At 36.3% G+C, this 26,727-nt stretch overlaps 3 protein-coding genes across 3 annotated transcripts; all 3 read left to right on the forward strand.

Annotated features, from left to right (window-relative positions):
- Nucleotides 1–8,746: 8,746 nt before the first annotated feature.
- On the forward strand, nucleotides 8,747–9,697 carry LOC102505248 (olfactory receptor 6K3). Its single transcript, XM_006178289.2, has one exon. It carries the CDS (start codon nucleotides 8,747–8,749, stop codon nucleotides 9,695–9,697), a length of 951 nt encoding a protein of 316 aa, XP_006178351.2.
- Nucleotides 9,698–18,519: 8,822 nt separating this feature from the next.
- On the forward strand, nucleotides 18,520–19,559 carry LOC102505497 (olfactory receptor 6K3). The gene has a single exon (XM_006178290.2). The coding sequence runs from the start codon at nucleotides 18,612–18,614 to the stop codon at nucleotides 19,557–19,559; it is 948 nt and encodes a 315-aa protein (XP_006178352.1). The 5' UTR covers nucleotides 18,520–18,611.
- A 4,854-nt stretch (nucleotides 19,560–24,413) lies between these two features.
- LOC102521374 (olfactory receptor 6K2) lies at nucleotides 24,414–25,382 on the forward strand. The gene has a single exon (XM_006178275.2). The coding sequence runs from the start codon at nucleotides 24,414–24,416 to the stop codon at nucleotides 25,380–25,382; it is 969 nt and encodes a 322-aa protein (XP_006178337.1).
- Nucleotides 25,383–26,727: the final 1,345 nt, after the last annotated feature.

Genomic DNA, 26,727 nt, shown 5'->3' on the forward strand with positions numbered 1-26,727 from the left:
ATGTTGGACTACTTCTTTATTTCACTTTAAGCTAATTATTTCCTTAAATATATAAAAAATAAGTGAAAATAATGCTATAGTTTAGCATATGAGAAATGTGAGGGTTTAATTATTAGTTGGTGTTAGAGATTATTAATGCATCTAAATATCTACTGTTAATAGATGATCAAGTGTTGATTATAAAGAAACTTTTAATTCTATACAGAATTACATAGATCTACATAATAAGATCCCACAGAAGTTGTATTTCTGCCATCTAATAGATATCCATCCATCCATCCATCCATCTATCCATTCAGTCAGTTCAGCACATGTTTATTTAGGTCTTACTGTATATCAGATGCTGTGCTAAGCCCTACATAAAATGGTGAGCCAGACAGATACTAGAAACAAATTTTAAAATATTAAAAAAAATATATATATAAATAAAAAAAGAAAAAAAATTTTAAAGAAAAAAACCAGATACTCTCCTATTTTTTTAAGTTCCTGTGCTTAGGATGTTTTAAAAGAGTTGAGAATTATAGACATTAAAATTGCTATTAATTTATAATTAATTATAATTAATAATTTAAAATGTGGCAACTAGTAGGAAAATACACATAGACTCTCTACTCGAGTAAGTTATATTTAAACTGAAAACTACAGGATAAATCATAACTGGCCATTTTTATGAAAACAATAATTGCAATAATGAGATTTATTTTACAAAATTGGAAATTTAGACCTAGATAGATAAAACACTTGCCAAAGATGTAGAGCGAGTCAGAATCAGGGAATCTGCATATGAAAACAAAGTTTTCAGCCTTCCAGGATATGTCCCTGTAGTCTTCAAAAGGTCCAAGGAAGTAAGGGAAAAGGAGAAAGAGATGAAAGTAACAGTAAAAAGCATGATAACTAGGCTATGGGTCTGGAAACAAACAGGCAATGGCAGCCAGGAGGTTGGCTCCTGAGGACTTGCAGAGACAGGTGTGAAAAGTGAGTCCCACCTTCAAGAAAGTGAAAGGACAACCCACAGAAGAGGAAAAAAAAAATTGCAAATCATTTATCTGATAAGGAACATATATCCAGAGAAAAATAAAATTCAAAAAGACACATGCACCACAATAGCAGCACTATTTATGATAGTCAAGACTTGGAAACAACCCAAATGTCCATCAACAGATGGCTGGATAAAGAAGATGTGGTACATATATACAATGGAACACTACTCAGACAATAAAAAAGAATAAAATAATGCCATTTGCAGCAATATGGATGGACCTGAAGATTGTCATTCTAAGTGAAGTGGGCCAGAAAGAGAAAGAAAAATGCCATACTGACATCACTTATATGAGGAATCTAAAAATAATAATAATAATAAGAACAAAAATGAACTACTTATCATTTATAACTAAGATTGATTTCTTGAATATGTATAAGCACATCTGTCCTTTATGACTTGGATCACCACATTCTGTTGATTCTTATTTTGTAGTTGGCTTTATTCCTTTGATAACTATGTAAGTTTAAAAAGCCAAAGATCTAATCTGTTCTTAGAAATAATAATTAGTACATATATGAAAACTAAAAAAAGTATACTGTATATGTGTATTTACATGCAATATAGTGTGTATGTGCAGTCGGACTGTAATAATTCTACCTAATAAAACTGAAAAAGGAGGAAAAAAATTAAAAAATTAAAAAAATAAAAAGAAAGTACCAAGCATTTTAACTTTAAAGAAATACAAATCACTTTTCCAAGTTTTCAAAAGAACATTATTTTGTGTTCTGTAACCTATCACATCTCAAGAGTTTAATTATAAGCACAATCACCACTAATTGAAAAAAAAAAGAATTTTAACATAAATTTGGCATTCTAGCAGGTCAATTATCTTACATAATGCAAATACATAAAATACTAAACATATATGAATTGCTTAGTGCAAAATATAAATAATAAATTTTGATTCTATTAAACATTTCTATAGTTAGCTGTAAAACATTGCTGAATTTAAAAGGCACTAGCCCCCTACTTATATGACCTATCTCTTTATTCATGTAGCACCTGTAAGGGTACTATGCCAGGCACTATTTCAGTTGCCTGTGATACAACTGAAAGAAATTCCCTGCCCTTATGTAGTTTACACCGTGATAAGGGGAGATATTAAAAATACACACTAAAATAAGAAAAAAATAACAAATTATATGAAATTGTGTTCTGTTTAAAATAGAAAAAATATCTTTGCAGGATAAGAGGGTCTGGTGTGAGTAGGGAGATCATAATTTTAAATAAATGGTCATAAATGGACCTCATTAGAAGGTCACATTTGAACAAAGACTTGAAGAAAATGGAGGAGTTAGTCAAGTGGATATATGGAGAGAGAATAACGAATAATCCAGGCAGCAGTAAAAGCTAGTGAAAATGTGACTCAGAAGGAGTGATGGATGAGTCCTGAAAGCCACATGAATAAAATACATCAAGGAAGAAGAAGTGATCGACTTTGTCAAATCCTGCAAGTAGTCAAGTAAGATAAGGACTGAAAATTGACTTTGGATTTAGACACTTGGAGGTCATTGTTAAATGTAGTAAGAGAAGTATGCAAGAACTAGTGGAAGTAAGAGCTTGACTTGAGTAGTTGAATAGAGAAGAATCAAAGAAAAATAAGAAGTTTCAGGTACAGACAACTCTTTCATGGAGTTTTATTACCAATGAAAGCAGAGAAATGAGGTAATAAGAAGCAAGTGGGAACATACCTTTTGTTAACTGTGATTCACAATGTATTTTAAATCATAATATAGGACACATATATACATAAATTTACATATTCATAACCATATTTATAACTAAAATGATATTTTTATAAAACAATGTTTATACTTGGTCCATTGGTGCTTCTTTTTTCTTTTTTTCCCCCTCTATTCTGTTTTGTTAAAAATGTTCTTGACTGATTTCACCGCTTCCTAATCGTTTGGCCCTCATTTGAAAAACAAAGTGAATTTAGGTCTTTAACTCTGATTACCTTTGGATCCACATTTAATAGGTGGTTTCTATTTTAACTCATATTAATCTATAGTTTTCCAATTTGTTTATAATAAAATGTTATTAAAAACCAAGTTTTACTTTTAAAAATGATGACAATTTAAATGTGATGAAGAAAATAAATATATACTCTCAGGGTACTGACAGGATGTCAAAATGGTATATAATCTTTTCTAGGGCAATTTAGCAATATGCATCAAAATAATTAATAAGCATAGATATCTATTTAGAAGGAGGGGCAGAGAAAGCTTCTTTGATCAAGTAGCATTTAAGCTGACACTTGAAGACTGAGAAGGAATAAGCCAGGAAATTATATAAGATAAATCAATTGTGCAAACATCTTGAAGTTAGAAAACCTGGGTTCCTAGGAAACCCATTATAGGAACAAAATGCATTTGTGCAGGCAGAACACAGTAAGAGTCCTGGAGATGAAGGCTAGAGGCAAAATATGCAGAAACTTACAGGCTGTGTTATGAGCTATTGGAATTTAATCCAATTGCCAAATGAAGACACTGAAAAGATTGAAGTAAGATATCACATTCGTAGAATAACATCCCTATTGTTGTATGAATACAGACTGGACGGGAGCAAATGTGGAAAAGATGACTTGAGACACTTCTGCTACAAAACAGACTGCTCCCAAAATTACAGCTTAAAACAGAAGCTATCTGTTTATCTCATAAATTTGCAGATGAATTTTGGCTGGAATCAGATAGGTGAATCTTCAAGTCCTGGTTCACTCAAGCATCCAGGGTCAGCACCTCTTTGGCTAGAGCTGGCTGGATTCAGACCATCACCACTAAGACAGTTGCACTCTCGCCCATACTTTTCATCGCAGAAGACTAGCTAGTCTCTGTTGTTCACGTAATGGCTGATTGGAGTGTTGACATAGAGCCTAAGTGCACGGGTTTCTTGAGATGAGGCTCAGAACTGACACACAATGTTTTTTTCTTGCAATCTATAGCCAAATCACGTCATGAGGGGGACTCAGAGGAGGGAAAGATCTGCCACATTACCTTGCAAAGGGCACGGATACTGGGAACAGCTAAGATCGTGCCATTTTCTTTGCCATATAGAGATTATTGGTATCCCCACATTATGCTAAAATCTTCATTGGAACTACTGGAACGAATTCTGTATGTGTGGGCTCAGATTGCGGGGCAGTGGTCTATAGTTAGAGCTTGTGGTAAAGGAGTGTCTTCAGCAAAGTAAACACATTTATCATAGCATGGTGTCTCACAGCCAACAGTGTCATCATGATGGGTATTGTTATCTTTCTCAGGGAAACTCAGCAAGCCTTGAAAAGTGCCGTCATCCTTGCAGAGGGTAGTGAAGTTCAAAAAAAATCCCTAATCCTATCAAAAACAATTCTTCATAAGAATGTGTATTCATACATACTGATTCTGGGCAAATCTATCAAAAGAGGCCCATATTTTAGGAAGATTCTTGGAGTTCCTAACACAAAGGAGAACTAATGAGAAAAGATCAGAGGAGGAGGTTTCCACTAATTAACCCACGGGGAGATAGAATTCCTCCCGTCATCAGGGGAAATCCTCCACTAGAGAAATCTTCCCAAGAAGGCTTTAGAAACAGGTATAACAGTTTTTCCTGAGATATTGAAAGGACTTGAACTGCATAAATGCTGGAAGGGGAATGGATCTCCCTGTCTCTGCCAGAGGTAAGAGGAGAATGCACATGGGTCCCAGATGCAGGTTTGTCCGAGGTCAAGAAGAAAGTAAATGGAAGGATAGGACACATCTCCTTCTGTTGACTTAAACACCAATATTTGGGGGTATATTTGAGACTGCATGAATGGCTAAATGGAATTCAGCTCAGAGGGGAAGAGATATGCCTACAGGATTAAAAATCAGTGATAATGTTGTTTCACCTGAGGCATGATGGATTGAATAATAAAGAAGTTTTCCCTAGTGATGATAATGTTCCTCTGTTTTTACACCTTCAGTTTCTAAATTAATTTTGACCCAGGAGGACATCATTTTACACACTGGTCTCTGTTTCCAGTCAAATAAATATAAATCAAATGACAATTTGAGTAAAGAGAGGTTGAGGATGTCAGGAGCCTATTACCAAAAGTCAAATCCCAGTGTACTGGCTCAAGTTGAACAGTCCATACCCTCAGATCAGTTTTTTATGCACATCTTCCTTTCACCAGTGGGACTGGGTCAGTTCACTTCTCTTCTCCCAGTCTCCAACGGATAAACTTCCTATTACATTCTCTAGAATATAACACTGATTGTACTAAAACACAAGCACCTAGACTTTACTAAAAGGATTAACCCCAGTCACTTAGGGGAAAAGAGGTGCTGGAAGCACAGAAAGCCCACAGCCATGACTGATTTAGAGGTCCAAAATGTCTCAGTTCTAAGGAATTCGTAGTAGCCATCTCTACACTGATGTGTAAATGAAGATAGTATAAATCTTCCTTGCCCTTTTTCTGTTTTTAAAAAGTTTTACTTATGTTTTTAATTTTCGGGGGTTAATTAGATTTGTTTATTTATTTTTAGAGGAGGTACTGGGGATTGAACCCAGGACCTCATGCATGCTAAGCATGCACCTTACCACTTGAGCTATTCCCTCCCCTCCTGCCCTTTCTCACGTGTCAGAGGAGTGGATTAAAGCAACAATTGAAACAAATGAAAGTGACAGTGAAGCTTGGAACCATTTACGGTGGTCCTGTGACTAGAGACAGTGTGGCTCCCCATGCCGCCCTCACCATTTCATATCTCCCATGAAACTGAGCACCAATCAAAGTTGGCTGGATCAGCACAGACATGGAGGTCATTTCACTGTTGAAGGATCTCTGAACAAAAGGCTCCAATGTTTCATGGACCCTGAAATAGAGGGAAGGACAAGGAGTGGACTAAGTCAGGGTGGGGAAAATTGTCTTCAAGGTTTTTCCTTCTCCTCCCATAAGGAGGCCTGAGGAGGACCTTGGACCAAGGCTTCGGCTAAACAGACCTAGGAATGAAGATGCTGGGGTGAATGTAAACGTGCAAAGAGCACGACTGGCCAGGGGAGCCTGAGTCTTTGCAAATCCTAACAGAGACTGTGATGTACTTACTGGCTGTGCACCAAATCTGGAGTAGAGAGGACAGCTTTTCCCTGGGAGGCCGGCCTGGGAAAGACCTTGTAATTGCCTATGATCAGACCTGAAAAATCACACAGGTTTTTCACCAGGGGCCAGATTCCTCAGGGTGTATGTATTTTTGAGGTGGAGGGTAGGGTAAGAGGGATCTTTTACTCCCTTGTTATTTTATTCTTTCTTATGCATCAAACTCTTAAATCCACTTCTTTTATTCGAAACTACTACATAACCAAAATCTCTTCCCTTTTTCTTTCAGTCAAGTGTCAACCATAATTCTTTCCTTTCTGATTCTTTCTCTTTGGATGTTGGGCCAGTCTAATGGTTCTGTGAATTTGATGTCAATCCTATTTCTCACCTTCTTTCTTGGTTTTTTCCAAGCCCTTCTATTCACCTCTTCTAAGCTTTGCAGGGTCCAGAAGATCAAGAAGGGTAAGTCTATTTCATTGGACTTCTGCAGGCTTGCACGACTCTCCTTTTCTACTTGGTGTTGGATTTTGGAAGGGTGATGAGTCAACGTTATGTTGATAGTCTTCCTAAGATGTGGGTCACTACAACATTTTATTTACCTGGAGCTGAGGTTCTATTAGGCACAAAGTACTTTCTCTTAGATGTTGTACTTGGAAGTTTGAGCAAAGACTTGTTAATTAAGCTACCAATGAGAAACACCCTCTATCCTGGGAAGTTACCATCCCAACCAAGATGGAAATATCTTTAAACTGGATTTCCAGGTGGCATTTGGACATCTTTTTCAGTCCTAACATATTTGGCCATTTTCTAACATAATAGCTTTTGTCATTTGTCATCCCAATATAGCTCTGTTCTTATTAATCCCAACTAATATTATTCCTGCCTATTTTTTTCCTAGGGATCTCCAACAACATTTTTCCTTTGGCAAATAACCTTCTCTGTGTCTATAATGATTCTTTATTTCCTTCCTTAGTTGAAATCAATCTCTCTTCCTAAAAAAAAAAAAACTTGTTTAGAGGAAAGTTGCCTCTTCTTCCACTTCCCATGTGCCTCTGGGCTGAGAAAAGGTCCAGGGATCATGTTTTATTAGTATTCTCTTTTTCTTTATATTTCTGTAACCTAAAAAATATTTCTTTGTTATCTTGTTTGATACCTTCAACTCTAATTGGCTCATCCAAAGACATTATAGTCTATAGGAATGACTCATCTAACAACTTTTCTTATAAACTTCTACAAAATGACCTTGAATTCATATCACCAATTTTCTACCATATTTAGACTTTACAAATATAGTAAGTATTCCATTTTAAATATTTTAAACTCTAATATATTGCTTTCTAAGAATGTGGTATTTCCTTTCAGCTCATTAATTAGGTTATTTCTGTTACAATTCTCTAGTCTCATTGAAATTTGACCTCTATTTTATTTAGCACAATGGTCTTCACATTCTTATCCGTCAATCTTAAACCCCCAAATCCATACATCTAAACATCTTATCCCATTATCTTTGATTTTCTTTACTCTTTTGGACAAAAATCTTCCTTGCCCTATCAAATGCCTTTTGGATGCCACTGTTTAACATTTTAGACACTACAACTAGACTCTTGAATGCTGCTGAAGGGAAAGACAAAGGCATGATCTCCAGCGTCAGGAAGGTCATGGGTATATCATGGAAATCATTGAATATATTAATTTGCTCATTTTTCTCTTGAGGCATTTCAGCCATTTCCCCTAAGTCTTTAATTTTTTAGATTCTTATTCTCAAAATTACCTCCTCTGTAATTCAATTGAGAAACTTGAATAGGGAGACTTAGATATTAATTAAGAATCTCTGCTTCTTTTCAATATTTTGAATGGATTGATACTTTAGGAGCCTGGCTGAAAAAATTTTGAGAGCCAAATTCCAAAGAAAGAACTCATAGTTCATCTACTGAGCCTTCTTCAAGCTTCCAAAATCTTCTACTGTTCAGTTTCTCACAAGTCCTGTCTTTCTGTGATGGCCAATTTCTGCTAGTTTTATCTTTTCTGCTTCTGGGACTACAGTTTCCTACCAAGGCTTCATGTTGTTACGTATCCCTGAAAACCTTATCCTCTTTAACCACACTCAAAGCAGCTCTGTGGTCTGATAAAGGAGCAGAATTTTAGAAACTGGGGATGTTCCAGAAAATGCAAAATATAAATTTACAATAATTATACATATGAAGCAAAGAATCAAAATTTTGATTGTCTAATCTATAGCCAAGAATCATTGGAGAATTTATCTGGCATGTGATTAAAAAATGACTTGGGGAATTCTTACAAAATTTGGTTATTATTAGTACCCATAAAATCCTACTTTGTTTTAGTTAATATAAATTATAAACCCAACATTATTAATATCTTATTTGCTTATTACTTGTCTCCTTCATTAGAATATAAGCTTCATGAAACTATTTTCTTCACTACTGAGTTCAACAAACCTATAGTTGTGCTTAGAACATAGTAGGTTTTAAATGAATGTTTGTTTAATGAATCCAAGAATGATAGACTTAAATTATCTACTTAAAGCATTTCTTTCTTTGATTCTTATATGAGCCAATAGATCTGATTCTTCACATTTCATCGAGGGAGTGATCTGTGTCTTTCTACCCATAACAATTAAGGCTGCTGAGATCATGGTGAGAAGTAACCAGTCTTCTACAGTGACAGAGTTTCTCTTCTCTGGATTTCCCCAGTTTGAAGATGGTAGCCTCCTCTTCTTTATTCCTTTGTTCTTCATCTACGTGTTCATTGTTGTTGGGAATCTCATTGTATTTTTTGCAGTCAGGATGGATGCTCGTCTTCACAACCCCATGTATAACTTCATTAGCATTTTCTCATTTCTGGAGATCTGGTACACCACAGCCACCATTCCCAAAATGCTCTCCAATCTCATCAGTAAGAAGAGGACCATCTCCATAATTGGTTGCCTCTTGCAGATGTACTTCTTCCACTCACTGGGAAATTCCGAGGGGATTTTGTTGACCACCATGGCCATTGACAGGTATGTTGCCATCTGTAACCCTCTCCGCTACCCGACCATTATGACCCCCCGGCTGTGTGCTCAGATCTCCGCAGGCTCCTGCATCTTTGGCTTTCTTGTGTTGCTCCCAGAGATTGCATGGATTTCCACACTGCCCTTCTGTGGGCCCAACCAAATCCATCAGATCTTTTGTGACTTTGAACCTGTGCTGCGCTTGGCCTGTGCAGACACATCCATGATTCTGATTGAGGACGTGATCCATGCTGTTGCCATCCTCTTCTCTGTCCTGGTTATTGCCTTGTCGTATATCAGAATCATCACTGTGATCCTGAGGATTCCCTCTGCTGAAGGCCGCCGGAAGGCCTTTTCTACCTGTGCATCTCATCTCAGTGTCTTTCTGATGTTCTATGGTAGCGTAGCCCTTATGTACCTGCGTTTCTCTGCCACTTTCCCACCGATTTTGGACACAGTCATTGCCCTGATGTTTGCAGTTCTTGCTCCCTTTTTCAACCCTATTATCTATAGCTTGAGAAATAAGGATATGAAGATTGCAATTAAGAAGCTTCTCTGTCTTCAGAAGGTGTTTAATGCATCTGCAAGTTAATGTTAGTTCATAGGCACCTCTCACTCTGGATGTTACTCTAACATACTAGACCATAAAATTAACTTACAACTCATTTATTATCACACTGATGTTTTCTGTTTACTTATTCCTGTTCTTGTCACCATGTACATGTTTATTCCTTTTTTCATATTCAATTAAGATATCAATAGCTACCTGATTAGACTTGTAAGATGGATAAATAATAGAAAGGAAATAGGATGTTTAAGCCATCAAAATATATTTGAGCATTAATTTTTATTGTTTTTGTTTTATTGAACATTAACTTTATTGTTAAGTATAAGCTTTAAAAGTATCATTGTATAAGCATTAGTAACAACCGAAGATTGCAAAATATAGTGGTTAAAAGCATAAGATCTATAGAAGAGGCTGAGGTTCATGTTTCACTGGTTCCACATATTAGCTTTGTGACCTTGAACAAGTTATGAAGTAATTGCTCTGCATCTTAGTTTCATCATCTGTGAAATGGATGTAAAAGTAATAGATATTAAAAGTAGAACTTCATATAGTTATTATAAAAATTGAGTTACTCCACACAAGTATTTAGAATATTGCATAACATTAGCAACTGCAAACATAAGTGTCAGCTATTATTATTTGCAAATAATTACTAGCATTTGTTATGGATGCTTTAAAGAATGCTATAGTCAAGAGTGATCTATTAAAAAAAATTCCATTTGACTGACTTAGACTATTTGGTTGAAAGTAATTTGAAACATACTCTGCAGTGATGGGTAAATAGATGACAGAGAATGACAGATGGCCATAGATAAAGATGTAGACGTTTTTGAGCTACTTCTCTTGCTTTCGTTTTTGTTCCCTTTGAAATGTGTTCTGTGCATTATTCCCACCAGAAATTACCTTTCTAAATGAAAGTTTATTTCTGTCTTAATATGGCAGTTTTAAATTTTCCTTATTTTCATGTTTAAATTTTCTTTCACCAAAAATTCTATAGAACTAAACAAAGTTGAGACTAGGTAAATTGTTAGATGCCCTAAGCACTGAAAAATATGAAGAATATAATAATAAAGATTATGTGTATACAGTTGCCAAGACATTCATGATGGTTATTTTAATACCTTGAAATACCGTATATCACATTCCTTTCAAAAAATAAGGAATAATGTGTTTTATTGGCTAAAGTATCTAAAGCACCAGTTGAGCCTGTCTGTTGGGTAGTCCAGAAATTATCAGAGATGTACATTCAAAAACTAGCAGCAATATCAGGACATACAAAAGGCAAAATAGAATAAAACCAAAATATTATAAGTACTGGAAATAAGAGTGCTCTCAATTGATCCCCAGACTTGACTATTTCCTCATATGCATGCATATGAAATCCAGCTGAAGACAATACATATCTGCCAGACACTGGACAAGGAAACAGAATAAAATAACCTAAGGATTAAATGGATGTAATGCTACGTATAAGCTTTGGAAAAATAGTCATAGTTTAGAAAAGCAGATGCTGAGAAACCACAATCCACTTGGGAACTCTGGATGGAGGAAATAAATCAGTGGAATTGTGAAGGAGAAGCTGGGCTGGGCTAACAAGCTAACTCACAAATCTAAGTGTAACAAGTGTTGGATTGCTGATCTGAGTTCTGCTGGGCTAACTCGTAAATCTAAGTTAATTAGTGTTGGTTTGCTGATTCCCTGTTCATGTTTTTTTTTTTTTGCTAACCAGTTGGATTTTCAAAGAGACATATCTGGCCTTGAAATGTTGGTTTGCTGCCTCCCTGCCTCTACTTTTGTGATAATGATGCTGCTAAAGCTGTTCCATGCCTATTGGCTGAATACCCCAAGCTTGTAATTAACCCTATAAAACCTCATGCACACGTCTTGGAGGTGCTCAGAGCTTCGGAGCAGAAGCCCCTCTGAGCCCGCCGGCCAGCGTAATAAATCTGAGCACTCCAACCCTCTGAGTGGTGCTTGTTTCTTGTCCTGTTCTGGCCTGTCATTTCCGTAACAGAATCACAGTGGAGCTGTCCCTTGAGCTGTGTTCAGGGAAGTGCATGAAAAGCAAATCTGAAATACACAAGCTAGAGAAGTGATGAAATACCCAGGTAACCCCAGGCTACTAAAGTACCACTTCTTGGCAAAACAGCGATCACCTAGAGCTGATATTAGACTTACGGAAGATGCCTCCATATTCCCTCTGAGCAATTAGATCACGGACACATTCCTCTGTAGTCAGTTTTTGTATCCATAAATGTAGCCTCTTTCTCTCACACACACAATGTCTTTTTTTTAAATACACTTTAGTCTTCCCCTACAATGTGTGCTTTAAGACCATTAACTGTGCTTAATTCATGTCCCCCAAATAACTTGAAGAGTTACTATAATTAAAGAGAGACAGAGTTAGAGAGATTTGGGGATTGGAAGCAAATGCTCTTTCATGAAACAGACTAACTCTAATTAAAAAAAAATAATTAAAATATTTCTTATTTAAATGTTCAACAAGATTTGTGAAGATAGTGTCTCTTAGTAAAAATACTGGCAAATAAGAAATACAAAAATAAAATAAATGGAAACATTGAAGCTAGATTGAATACTGCAGAAAATGAAAATAATGACTTGGAAGAAAGCCTGGAGGAAATATCCCAGAAAAAAAGGAGTCACATGAAAAAACAAAGATTAAATGAAAAGAAAGAAATATATAGCGAATATATTCACTTATTCTACAAACCATATATGTGATTACAGAAATTCCAGAAAGAAACAAAGCAGAGGAAAACCATAATTAAAGGAAAATTATTCCTGTGATAAGGGATACTTGAATCATCAGATCAAAAGAAACTGTTTCACATAAGACCTGTAACTAAAACTCCTAGAAGAAAACAGAGGGAAATCTTCTTGACATTGGTTTTGGCAATGACTCCTTGCATGTAACATCCAAAGCACAGGTGTACAGTAGCCTCCCCAGGAAATCTGTATTCTTGTCCCCCTGGCAACCAGAATTCAAAACTGGTATGTTAGCATTCCTGTTTTCAGCAGCACGTGTTGGAAAAGAAAATGGACCACAGGAGCAGAAGAATCCACCAAGAGTTCATGGAGTATGCGTAATACATAAAGTTATGCTACCCCAGCCCCCCAAAATTTGCTATTATCAGTTAGGTATTATACAACTTTTCAAACTAAAGGAAAACAAAAAGTTAAATATGATTCTATCTAATCTACAAGTGTATTGATTTCTACAAGTGTCGCAATGGATTTGATATAGTGCAACTGTTTCTACTTTTATTGTGCATTTTTAAAAAAAGAAACAGGCAGAAGAAACTTTTTCTTACTTCCGAAAGCAATGAATTTACTGGAATTAGAGAATAAACAGATTGTGCAAGTATGTCCTTCCACGCCACTGTCACTGATGCCCACCTGCCAACCATTTACTTGAGTTTCACTGTGGCAATTCTCTTCAGGATTCAAGTCCACAGTTAAAACTAGTCTGCAGGGTTAACAAAAGGGGGCACTGTCGTCATTCAAACCTTCATATCTCTAGATTTCCTAACACCTGGATAAGGACAAATACAGGTTAATTAATTAAGTATTTCTTTTTCTAACAGCAAATTATCACTCTCCCTCCTTTTAATTTATGCTTTTCTTATAGAAATAATTTTATTTCTAGAAATAGTGAACAGATGAACAAGAATGTCTGAAAAATAAACTTACCAAATGTTGCTGATCCTAAAAAGATTAGTTATCATAGAATAAAAACAGATAATCTAGATTAAATTGCATACTCAAAGGAACATATAAATTGTTTTTTAGTATTGAATTCCTGTTATAGTAGTACATTCAAGAGAAACATTAAGGAAAAAATCTTCATTATTTTCAATGGTTTTCCTCTCTGCTGAGCTAATTTGGTTTTATACAAGCGGATACATTTCCACACACTGACAGGTCTCTCCATAGTCTGGTCTTGGAGTTTTATGTGAACCTACTGTGTAGACACATGACAAGAAAGCCATTAATGGTCAAGCCATTCATCTGCCCATCTGATATCTTCCATTTGGCAGGCCTCTCCCCCAAGAAGATGTTTTTTGATGAGTCATATTCTGTAGCATAAATCTATGTGGTAAAGGAGAAATTCCATTCACATATGATTATATAGGCATATCGTGACATAGTGCTTCGCACTATGTATCACAATTACTTTGACTTCCAGGAACTACGTCAGTTATTACAAAATAATGGGTCTTTGAGTCAGCTGGAGATTGTCATTCTAAGTGAAGTAAGCTAGAAAGAGAAAGAATAATGCCATATAACATCACTCATATGTGGAGTCTGAAAAAAAAGGACAGTATGAACTCATCTACAAAACAGAAACAGACTCACAGATGTAAACAATCTTATGGTTACCGGGAGAAAAGGGGTGGGAAGGGATAAATTTGGGAGTTTGAGATTTGCAAATATCAATCACTATATAAAAAATAGATAAAAAACGGATTTCTATTGTATAGCATAGGGAACTATAGTCAATATATTTTAATAATCTTCCATGAAAAAGAATATTAAAATGAATATATGTATATATATGCATGACCAGGACATTATGCTGTACACCAGAAATTGACACATTGTAACTGACTATACTTCAATTAAAAAAAAAATGCCACAAAAAAACCAATGGGCCAACAGTGAAATCAAAGACAAAATCAGAAAATACCTCGAGACAAAGATTGTTCAGTTAGAATGAACATGGGAGAACAACCAGGCAAATTCCTTAAAAGAAGAATAATAAAGGAGGACTTGCCTTACTACATACAGAAAGGAATGGTAAAGCTACAATAATTTAAAAAGAGTGGTGGTGGCATAGGAATGAGACTGCACAGTACAGAAATAGACCAAAATAAGAGGGGAATGTAGAATTTAATAAGGAGGGCATTTCTAATTCATTGCCAAAAAACCCTCATAAATATTCAATAAAAATTGTTTACATAAAAAAAGAAATAGAGTTAGTTGGTTTACAATATATTAATTTCTGGTGTACAGCATAGTGTTTCAGGTATACATACTCCTTTTCATATTCTTTTTCATTATAGGCTATTACAAGTTATTAAATATAGTTCCCTGTGCTTGACTGTGAACCTGTTGTTTATCTATTGTATATTTAATAGTATCTGCACATCTTGAGCTCCCAATTTATCCCTCCACCCCCTACCCTTTCCCTCCTGGTAACCATGAGTTTGTTTTTTCTATGTCTGTGAGTCTGTTTCTGCTTTGTAAAGAAGTTCATTTGTGTCATCTGTTTAGATTCCACATATAAGTGACATCATATGGTATCTGTATTTCTTCCTGGCTTACTTCATATAGTATGATAAGCTCTAGGTCCATCTGTGTTGCTGCAAATGGCATTATTTTATTCTTTCTTGTGGCTGAGTAGTATTCCATTGTGTGTGTGCCACAACTTTTCATCTAATATTCTGTTGATGGACATTTAGGTTGCTTCCATGTCTTGGCTATTGTAAAAAGTGCTGCTATGAACACTGGGGTGCATGTATCTTTTCACATTAGTTTCCTCAGGATATATGCCCAGGAGTGGGATTGCTGGATCATATGGTAAGTCCATTTTTAGTTTTTTAAGGAATCTCCATACTGTTTTCCATAATGGCTGCACCAAACTACATTCCCACCAACAGTGTAGGAGGGTTCCCTTTTCTCCACACCTTCTCCAGCATTTATCATTTGTGGACTTTTGAATGATGGCCATTCTGACTGGCATGAGGTGATACCTCATTGTAGTTTTGATTTGCATTTCTCTGATAATTAACGATACTGGACATTTTTTCATGTGCCTATTGGCCATTTGTATCTCTTCATTGGAGACGTATTTGTTTAGGTTTTCTGCCCATTTTTGGATTTTTTTGTTTGTTTGTTTGTTATTGAGTTGTATGAGCTGTTAGTATATTCTGGAAATTAATCCCTTGTCAGTTGCATTACTTGCAAATATTTTTTCCCACTCTGTAGGTTTTCTCTTCATTTCATTTATGGTTTCTTTTGCTGTGCAAAACCTTATAAATTTAATTAGGTTCCATTTGTTTATTTTTGCTTTTATTTATATTGCCTTGGCAGATTACCCTCGGAGAACATTGCTAAGATTTATGTCAGAGAATGTTTTGCCTATGTTTTCTTCTAGGAGGGTTCATTCTAGGGACACAAGGATGGTTCAACATACACAAATCAATGAAGGTGATACACCACACAACAAAAGAAAGGACAAAAATCACATAATGATCTCAATAGATGCAGAAAAGTATCTGATAAAATTTAACATCCATTCATGATTAAAAAAAAAAACTGTTACCAAGATGGGTATAGAGGGAATATATCTCAACATAATAAATTATTTATGACAAACTCACAGCCAACATAATACTCAATGGTGAAAAATTGAAAGCCTTCCTGCTAAAATCTGGAACAAGACAAGGATGCCCACTCTCACTACTTTTATTCAAAATAGTTTTGGAAGTCCTAGTCATAGCAATCAGGCTAGAAGAAGAAAGAAAGGGATTCAAATTGGAAGAGAAGAGGTAAAACTCTTACTATATGTAGATGACATGATACTATATGTAGAAAACCCTAAAGGCTCCACGCAAAAACTGCTAGAGCTGATAACAAATCTTTGACATATTTTGCAGTAAAATGGGAAATTTAAAGAGTTCAGCAGCATCAACAGAAACAATTTGAAGGAAAACCCTATGTATGTTGTTGGAGAAAAAGACTTGGCATTCTTCCACCTTCTTTAGTATGACACACTTCTAAATTACATGTTTTCATAGAAATTATTCTATTTACTATTCATTAATTTATTCACAGTATTTAACATGCCAGTAAATTGCCTTCAGTATTGTCCAATTTCTTGTGTCTTTGTAAGGATGAGGACCTATTAAGGTTCTTTTTTATATGGCATACTTTCAGTTCCATAGCTTAAATGGAGACTGTCTGATTAAATCATAATGATGACAAGAAAGGGGCCACCAGAATCTGTAAGTCTTCCATGGAGCACTGATTCCTCTTTGCTGTGGAGATCTAATGAGAAAAAAAAATGCAGAGATGCTCTGCTAATTGACCTCATGGGGGAAAAGATTGCTTTCTTTTTATTACCAAGGGATGAAGCCTCAGTGGCACTCATTTCCCCCTTAGCATTTTTCTTAAGATGGCTATGACAACCCTTCCAGAGAAGTTGACAGAACATTTCAGAATGCAGAGACCCAGGGAAAAGGAAGAGCTCTTCTGCATCTGGCAGAGGCGAGCTGAGGGTCACTGAGGTCTGGGGAGAAAGTATTCATTTCCTCTGTTTGGGATGAGACCCACTCTAAAGATTCAATTCATGAAGATTTAAGGAGGCTTGAATTTTGGCATTGGACTAGAAGTGCATGAGAAAGCTCCATCTTTGGAGCTCTGGGCTCTGGATATGTGCAATAAGAAATAGCCAGTTATTCAGACTTTACAACTGTCTAAGACATAAATGTTTATTTACACATTTCCTTCCTGCCAGTGTTACTTCTGGATTTTTCTGGCTTTAATTATATTTGTAAGTCTGATCCAAATCTACTTGTTAAAAAATAAGCTACTTTCAGGTGCTTAATACATGCCAGGGGTTGTGAAAAACTGAAGGTTGATCTTGCCTTAATAGAAGCTCATAATTTAGTGAAGTTAAACAAGTCACAGTAAGATATAGTCAGGGTTAGAGTAGAAGCCCTCTGTAGCACACTAGGGGGGCATAAACCCAGATGTGTGTGTGTGTGTGTGTGTGTGTGTTGTGTGTGAATGCAGGAGAGGAGAGGAGACCACAGCAACAATTGTAGGGCTGGGGGTAAGAGGCAATGGCTGAGCTGAAGCTTAAAGAAAGCCTAGGAGTCACTTAAGTGAAGAAGAGTACGAAGGCCCTCTAAGAAGAAGGTTAACATTCAAAAAGCAATGATCCAGGAGAAGTCACAGTGAACTCTGACAATGGCCACCGTGCAGCCTGACAGTGTGGCAGATGGGGACTGTTGGCTATGTGCATCTGAAGTTCAGGAAACATAACGTGTTCTGGAGATAGATATTTGGAAGACCTGAAAACTATGGAGACTGTGCGTTCATCAGCAATAAGAAAGGCGTGATCTTAGGGACCACAGCAGGAACTTGGAGTACACAGCCATCTGAAGAACGGGTAAAGAGGATGAGGTTAGAGCACATAAATAGGAAAAGAGTGTTATAACAAAGCACCTTCCGTTCAGGAAGGAGGCCAACCTGGAGAGGGTGGTTTCATGACAGCCGAGGGAGAAAATCTTCAAGTCATAGTACTCAATAGTTCCTGATGCAAAAGTGTAGTCATAACATAATACCAAGCTTTCCCATTGTTTCCCAGTTATCATGCCACTGACACGTAGGACAGATGGCTTCTGTACGGTAGTAGAGAAAGAAGTCACACAGCAAGTGACCTGAAGAGCAAATAAGATAAGTGAGATGTTAGTATTATTCTTTCAGGAAGCTGTTCAAATAGGAAATAGCTAACATATTGAGCATTATTATTAATACTAGGGACTTTGATACATTAATTCCTTTAATACTCATAACTCTGCACTGATATTTTTCAATTACAGAAGGAGATTCTGAGACTCAGAGACATTATGTAACTTGCCTCTTTACTCAACTAATAAGTGGCAGAATGAGAATTCAGGCTCAGAATGTTTGATTTGAACCCACACTGCTAATCATCATGCTATCTTGTCTCCCAGATAAAAAGAAAATTAGAGATATAGGCAAATTGTTGGTTATTTTGGATCTGGGAATTGTCAAAACACAAAAACACCGGTAACCAAAGTACCATTTGCATTTATAGTGCATTGATTTCTTTCTCTGTTGGTTGAGCGTGCCCCCTTCCTCACTCACAGGTAGCTGTTCTGGGGATATGGAGAGTGAAAATCTGTCTGCAGTGACTGGGTTTATCTTCATTGGCTTCCCCCGACCCCGGGAAGGTGGCCTCCTGTACTTTTTCCCCTTACTTTTCATCTACACCTTTATTGTGATTGGGAACCTGATGATCTTCTTTGCTGTAAGGTTGGACACTCGTCTTCACAATCCCATGTACAATTTCATCAGTATCTTCTCATTCCTTGAGATGTGGTACACCACAGCCACCATTCCTAAGATGCTCTCCAATCTGATCAGCAGTCAAAAGACCATCTCCTTCACTGGCTGCCTCCTGCAGATGTACTTCTTCCATTCACTTGGAAACACTGAAGGAGCCTTGCTGACTGTCATGGCCATTGACAGGTATATTGCCATCTGCAACCCCCTCCACTACCCGATCACCATGACTCCCCAACTATGCACTCAGCTCTCTGCAGGCTCTTGTATCTATGGTTTCCTCATCTTCTTACCTGAGATTGTGTGGATTTCTACTCTGCCCTTCTGTGGTCCCAACCAAATCCATCAGATCTTCTGCGATTTCACTCCCTTACTAAATTTAGCTTGTACCGATACATCTGTGATCTTGGTGCAAGATGTGGTTCATGCTCTCGGTATTCTAATAACTGGTCTCATTATTTCTCTTTCTTACATCAGAATCATTGTTGTTATCCTGGGCATCCCTTCAGCTGAGGGTCGTAAAAAGGCCTTTTCCACCTGTGCTGCCCACATTGCTGTCTTCCTGCTGTTTTTTGGCAGTGTGGCCCTCATGTATCTTAGATTCTCTGCTACTTATACACCATTCTGGGACAACACCATTGCCCTAACGTTCTCTGTGCTCGCTCCCTTTTTCAATCCCATTATATATAGCCTGAGAAATAAGGATATGAAAGATGCTATTAAGAAGCTCCTTTGCTCCCCAAAGGTGTTTAATATATTTAGCATGTAATTTAGGCTGCAGTCCTCTATACAAATGGAACTTCTTCATAAAATATTGACCCCAAAGAGACTAGAATTTCAAAAAACTATACAATTAGCCCAACTTGCTTCCTCATGAGCTGGTGAACAGACTGGTAAGGAAAGTTTTCTGAGGTTTCACACAGATGACCAAAATAACAATGCTGCTGCTTCCTTTCAAGATCAGCAGAATGGTTTTTATTTTTTCCCTGAATCTATAGTTTTGCTTAATTGATTTTAATTTACTCTTTCACTTAAAAATGGTTAATTGTACAAACATTAATTATGCTAATAGCTATCACCTTTACTACTCAATGTTTTTCTTTGCTATCTAATCTGTCTTTACTATACTCTTAGTGTCCTTACAAAGCCCATGCAGTTCACTGAGAGGACGTGCTAACTCTCCATGACTAAGGGGGTTTCTCCAAGCCCTTTCAGTAAGCTAACTGCACATGAAGAAGAAGCAAGAATTCCTGGCACCCAGGCCATAGGCTTTACCTCCCTATTTTTGTTTCTTTTCCAGTCAGCCTTGCTGACATTTTAAGACACGTACTGGCGTGGTCGGCAAGTACTGCTGTTATGAACAGGGACATCATGGACTGTATTTGCTATTGTGTCAACTTCTATAAAGAGCAGTTGAGAAGACCTGATTCCTACCCATGGAAACTTGCTATCATACATAGAATCAATGTAAAAGAGTGTTAAGATGCAATAAATGCATATATGTACGTCTATAGCCAATCAAATTTAGTAACAATTTAACCCATCTCTTTAAAAAATTGTCTATTTTCCCTTCCATATTACTGCTAAAAATATATAGAATTTGTATAATAGTTTCAACATAATACATGTGTAATTTGATAAATACGTTAAAACTCAAAATTGTGTACTAAACTTTATTCATGTTTCTGCAATGAATTTATAATCATCAGTTTAATTATGATAAAATATTTCACTGGTTGGATGTACAAATTATTTCTCCATTTTATTTCTGTATATTGTTCTTTAAATTTTTATTTTATTTATATTTGTTTTTTTAATTTCAGAGGTTTTTTTTTAGTTGAAGTATAGTCAGTTTACAATGTTATGCCAATTTCTGGTATATTGGTATAATGTTTCAGTCATACATATACATACATATATTCCTTTTCATATTCTTTTCCATTTTTATTACAGGTTACTGTAAGATATCGAACATAGTTCCCTGTGCTATACAGTATGAACTTGTTGTTTATCTATTTTATATATAGTAGTTAGTATCTGCAAATCTCGGACTCCCTTTCCACTCCCTTCCTCCCCTGATAACCGTAAGTTTGTCTTCTATGTCTTTGAGTCTGTTTGTTTTCTATGTCTGTGAGTTTGTCTCTGTTTTGTAAATAAGTTCATTTGTGGGTTTTTTTTTTTTAAAAATTCCACATATTATTGATATCATATGGTATTTTTCTTTCTCCTTCTGGCTTACTTCACTTAGAATGACAATCTCCAGGTTCATGACGTTGCTACAAATGGCATTATTTTATACTTTTTTATGGCTGCATATACACAAACACATACATACCACAATGTCTTTATCCAGTCATCTGTCAATGGACATTTAGGTTGTTTTTTGACTATCATCATTCTCATAATTATGGCAATTATCATATTCTTGCATAAAGTCTTTTCCATTTTTAAAAACTTCTGTTTCAATATAAATTTCAAGAAGCTGACTTATTAAAAGAAAATGTGCAGTGGGAAGGGATAGACTGGGATTTCAAAATTGTAGAATAGATAAACAAGATTATACTCTAAAGCACAGGGGAATATACACAAGATCTTATGGTAGCTCACAGAGAAAAAAACGTGACAATGAATGTATATATGTTCATATATAACTGAATAATTGTGCTCTACACTGGAATTTGACACACCATTGTAAAATGATTATAAATCAATAAAAAATGTTAAAAAAAGCAAATGTGCAAATATGTTTATAGCTCTTTGTAAAAATATTTCTTTTTAAATGGTTGCACAAATAATGAATTAATGGAACACTTTCAGTACAACTTCAATAGCATGGCAACTGATGTGTAGATTAAATTAAAAGTCTAGTTATTCTGTGTAGCATATCATATTCTATCACTGGCAAGTTGAAATTATGACAACTGTCTGTAATAAGGGACTGTAATAAATTGAGCGGTTGGTCCCAGTTCACATCTCTGTAACAGATTAACAAATCTATAACTTTGCAATGAGCGGATTCATGGTTAGTAGTATATGCTTTCCTGCCCCACAAATTTGGATTGGCCTTTTCCTTTAATTCACTATTGGGATATCAGTAGATATTGTAGATATTGAATATGTGCCTTTGTAGTTGGGTTTGCCACAGGTAGCTGCTTCCTTATCAGCATTGGACCCGTAAGAGGCCATGGCCCTGGGAGTCACTGGTTCAGAGAATGAGAGACATGTGGAGCTGACTTGAACCCAATCTGCCTGAAGCCTGGTGCCTGGAGATTGGAACCCAGAGTCCAGAGCCTGAAGTCAAGCCTAGCTCATCCTGTGTAGCTTACTAATAGACTCATGAGTCTGAGGATAAATGATTACTGTTTTAATACCCATGTGTGAAGCACTTAATAAGTCACTATGCTCTGCTGTGTGTGGGCTTTGTCTGACATTGTACTATCTTGAGATACAAGGAATTTAATAACTAGTGCTAATTATCTGAATCTCAAGGTATTCTTTTGGGTTATAAATATTTCAGAATTGTATTATTAATTATGTTTCAAAATAATTCTATCATTTCCAGGAAGATTACTTACATCAAACGTGTAGTTATTTAACCATGCTGCTTGTTCTTTTGCATGTTAAAGAACTTTTACACATTAAAGGGATTTGAGATCATTTAGAAATAGGGCAGGGGCTGAGTAGTGGAAAGTAAAGAGATGCAAGGGAGTCATTCTTTGGAAGTTACATTCTCCTTCCTACTCTTTTTCTTCATTGTGTTTGTGGCTTAGAGTCAGCTTGCACTTAATCTGTGCTTGAAAATAAAGTTAAGGAATTAAAAATATTTCAAAGTAAAATTAAAGCTAAATACAAAATCTCTTCAAACCAGGTGGAAGTAAGAAATATGCACGATAAATTAAAGAATTGGAGACTATTCTACTTTCTTATTCTTGTTTGCTTGTCATATGAACATAAGCACAATGTTTTAGATTAGTCTAAATGTGGTACAAAATTTATACTGATTCTGTATGATAGTCTCTGACTGGAAACTGCTGTTTCAGGAAAATCGGTGAGTATATCTTTGTCCAAAATTATTATACCATTTCTTATTATATTTATTTAGCTTATTTTGAGTAAAAAAAGTCATCATATTTAAAGAAATGGAATGAAGAAAATGAATTACATTTTATTAATTTTTTTATTCTCAGAAATTTTAGTGTATAAATGAAAGAAAATGGAAACAATCTTGATAAAAATAACATACAAAACTATTAATTTGCTTTAACCTTTGAGACACTGTTCTGCCTGCCATTTCTCTTTCCTGAACTCTATGCTCAGAAAAAAAAAAAAAAAAGGCAAAACAGGGAGAGAAATCAACATCATTAACTAAAACACTGGCTCCAAATTTCAATGTGGAACTAGTAGTTGGAGCATATGGAAGGTCAATTGTTTTTCCTAAATTTGGCTGAATGGATAGAAATAAGTAAGCAAGATGTAAGACCAGATCCCTCTTTTTATTTTTCCATTAATCTTCCCTCTATTGCATTATCATTCTTCAAATCTGACTCTTGGAATTTCAGCTTTTTGATTCATTTAATTGATAATCAACCTGTACTGAAAAAGACAATGAAAACGAATATGTGTGTGTATATGTAGGACTGAAACACTATGCTGTACACCAGAAACTGACACATTGTAACTGACTATGCTTCAATTAAAAAAACAAAAAGCTAATCCAACCAGAAATGCCACAAAAAAGGAGGTGAAAAAATACATTTATTCCAATGCCTCAAGCTCCAGGATGATGTCATTTGTCCTGGGTTAGAGTTACCTGGGATTGAAGTTCCCCTAATTACCAGCCTAAACTTTTTTCCTAATTGGAACCATTATAAGAATGATTTTTTTCCTACTTATCTCAATTCACCTGTGTAGAATTCCCAAGAGAGACCATCTCCCCATTCTAGCTATGCTTAGGAAAAGATACACATGTACACACAAAGTGGTGGGGGAGAGGGAGAGAGCTCTACAGGGAGTCAGATCTACGTATCAATGACTGATGAAGGAAGTAGACTTTAAATGGAGAACTCAGGGTAGGAATATAGCAGAAGAGCAAAGGAAGCTCGTCTCAGTAGCTCCGTAAGGTTGTCCACATCAGGGTAGGGACAGATAGAGTCTTTACCCATGTTTATTCAAACTTTGGAACCCAACAGCAGCAAGGTCAGTGAATTACCTAATTTGGGAGAATAGGAGATATCCAGAGAAAGAAAAACACTCACGTGTAACAACAGATAGCCCCAGTGTGCATGTGAATACTGTGAGTAACTGTTGGGGAGGTTGGACAAGGAGGAATTAGGAAAGATTGTTATAGGGCAAGTTAGTGCAAAGCATAAAGGTTTCGGTTATTAAATTTCCCAGGAAATGAGTGAGATACAAATGAGGCCAAAGCTCATGGGATCGCTTTAAAATAACAAATGAGAATTGTGATTGATTTCTAAAATGTTCCAGAAATCACTGTTTCAAGAATCAAGGGAGATTTCCAGTTCCCTATCGGCATTAGTGTCATTGACATTTGCACCAGACTTAATATTACTAAGTTTTGAATAAAGGCAGAGGGGTGTTTGATGGGGAAACATCAAACCTGGAGATGGAGAGCCCCAATCAAACCACTGCTCAGGAGTTTATCTTCTCTGCTTTTCCTTATTCCTGGGGATATTCTGTCATCTGTTTTGTTCCACTGCTCTTCGTTTATACTTTCATTGTTGTTGGAAACCTGGTCATCATCACAGTGGTCCAGTTGAATATTCACCTCCACACTCCCATGTACTTTTTCATCAGTGCCCTTTCTTTCCTGGAGATCTGGTATACCACAGCTACCATACCAAAGATGCTCTCTTGCCTGCTTGGTGAGAAGAGTATTTCCTTAAATGGTTGTCTCCTGCAGATGTATGTCTTCCATTCCACAGGCATCAGTGAGGTATGTCTCTTGACAGCTATGGCCTTTGACTGCTACCTGGCCATCTGCAGCCCTCTTCATTATCCCACTATCATGACCCCCAAGCTATGTGTCCAACTGACTTTAAGTTGCTGTGTTTGTGGCTTTTTCACGCCCCTCCCTGAGATTGCCTGGATTTCCACACTGCCATTTTGCTGCTCTAATCACCTTGAGCATATCTTTTGTGACTTCCTCCCAGTGCTCCGCCTGGCCTGCACAGACACACACGCCATCGTCATGATTCAGGTGGTGGACGCTGTCCACGCAGTGAAGATTATGACAGCTGTGGTGCTCATTTTCATGTCCTACTTTGGTATCGTGGCTGTGATTCTACGCATTCGTTCAGCTGAAGGCTGTCGGAAGGCATTTTCCACGTGTGTTTCCCACCTCACAGTCTTTCTGCTCTTCTTTGGCAGCTTGGCTCTAATGTACCTACGCTTCTCAGCCACCTACTCCTTATTCTGGGATACAGCCATCGCTCTGGCCTTTGCAGCTTTGTCCCCCTTCTTCAACCCCATTATCTATAGTCTAAGGAATAAAGAGATAAAGGAAGCTATAAAAAAGCACATGGGGCAAGCTAGTCTTTTTTTGGTAAGACCAGGGTCCTCACGTAAGATCTAATAGTTGGAAGTCTATATAGATGTTGGTGCCTTTTCATCCTCAACTTTACTCTATGCAAACTGTCTTTCCCCATCAGCCTTTTAGCCTGCTAAAGGTCATCAATAAAAAAAAAATACACCAATAACCAAATTCAATAGTTTCTTTCAGTCTTTATCCAATTTGATATACTTTTGGATCTGACTTTGTTGGTTAAGTTTTCCACTCAATTTATTCAAGATAAACTTAATTTGTGGAAATAATCTGGGTAAACACTTACTTCGACTTTAACACAGTCAAAACATCTGTTTGTAAGATACGGTAATTGAAAAATCATCTTCGTAAGACTGACTTCTCTCCATGGTACTTCCCATGGATATGGCTGGGGGTTAACTATGATTTCTAATTGAGTACTCATGTATTGATAAACAGAAATCTAGTCATAGTTCAGCATGTTCTATTATGAATCCCTTGTACAGTTCATATCTTGGCAATACTGCAGAATATTAATTTCTTGACTGGATGGGGCTAAGGCCTGCATCCAACTGTAATGAGTCTGTACGTGTCAAGTTAGTGGAGGCTGTTGTGCTGAACACCAAATCAACTTTATTAATACCAGTGATCACTAGAACCTAGGAGAATGGATAGGCCTGTGTAAAATCGACAGAGATGAAAAGCTCATAAAGGAGTTGGTTGCAGCTGCATGGTCGTTAAAAACCATGGCAAAGAATCTCAGGTCAAGGAAGTCATTGAAGAATATTTTGAATGCAATGAATGAACAAACAAAAACCTTGACTCTAAAAAAAGTGAAGAAAATGTCTGACTTGAAGTGATTGAAATATACGTGGTTGGCATTATTCACGTAAGTTAATGATAACAATTCTTTTGTGTGTGTATTTAAATACAAATTGCTTTTTAATCAATTGCCTAAGTTAAGTCATATAACAATTCCCTGGAATAGGTAGATTAGTCATTATTATCCCCATTATATACTGAATAAAATTTAAGCAAATTTCCAGTGCTCATCTCATTATTAAATGGTAACATCAAGCCTTCAGTTTAGATGATTTAGTTTCAAATCCAGTAAAGTTTCCATTATCCCAAGCTCTTTTCCAATTTTCATTACATAGTTAACTGTATAAAGAAAATCACATGGGTTTCATCTTTTCTTTATTTAGTGCAGTAATAATAAATAAATAAAACAAAAATAGTAAAATAAATAAGGAAGAGTGAGAGAACATAATGGTAAGGGAAAAAATTTATTTTTTATTATTTTCCTAATAGCGTTAAGGGACAAATAACTTTAGAGGATCTGAAGTGATAAGAGTTAAAGTGGATACAGTTCACTGCCAAAAAGTCTTTCTATTTT

Source organism: Camelus ferus, chromosome 21, assembly GCF_009834535.1.
Source record: "Camelus ferus isolate YT-003-E chromosome 21, BCGSAC_Cfer_1.0, whole genome shotgun sequence".
In the NCBI taxonomy this organism is placed as follows: Eukaryota; Metazoa; Chordata; class Mammalia; order Artiodactyla; family Camelidae; genus Camelus; species Camelus ferus.

Bases quoted from the DNA above. Each gene is read 5' to 3' on its own strand.
- LOC102521374 (XM_006178275.2), top strand. From the start codon at position 24,414: ATGGAGAGCCCCAATCAAACCACTGCTCAGGAGTTTATCTTCTCTGCT.
- LOC102505497 (XM_006178290.2), top strand. From the start codon at position 18,612: ATGGAGAGTGAAAATCTGTCTGCAGTGACTGGGTTTATCTTCATTGGC.
- LOC102505248 (XM_006178289.2), top strand. From the start codon at position 8,747: ATGGTGAGAAGTAACCAGTCTTCTACAGTGACAGAGTTTCTCTTCTCT.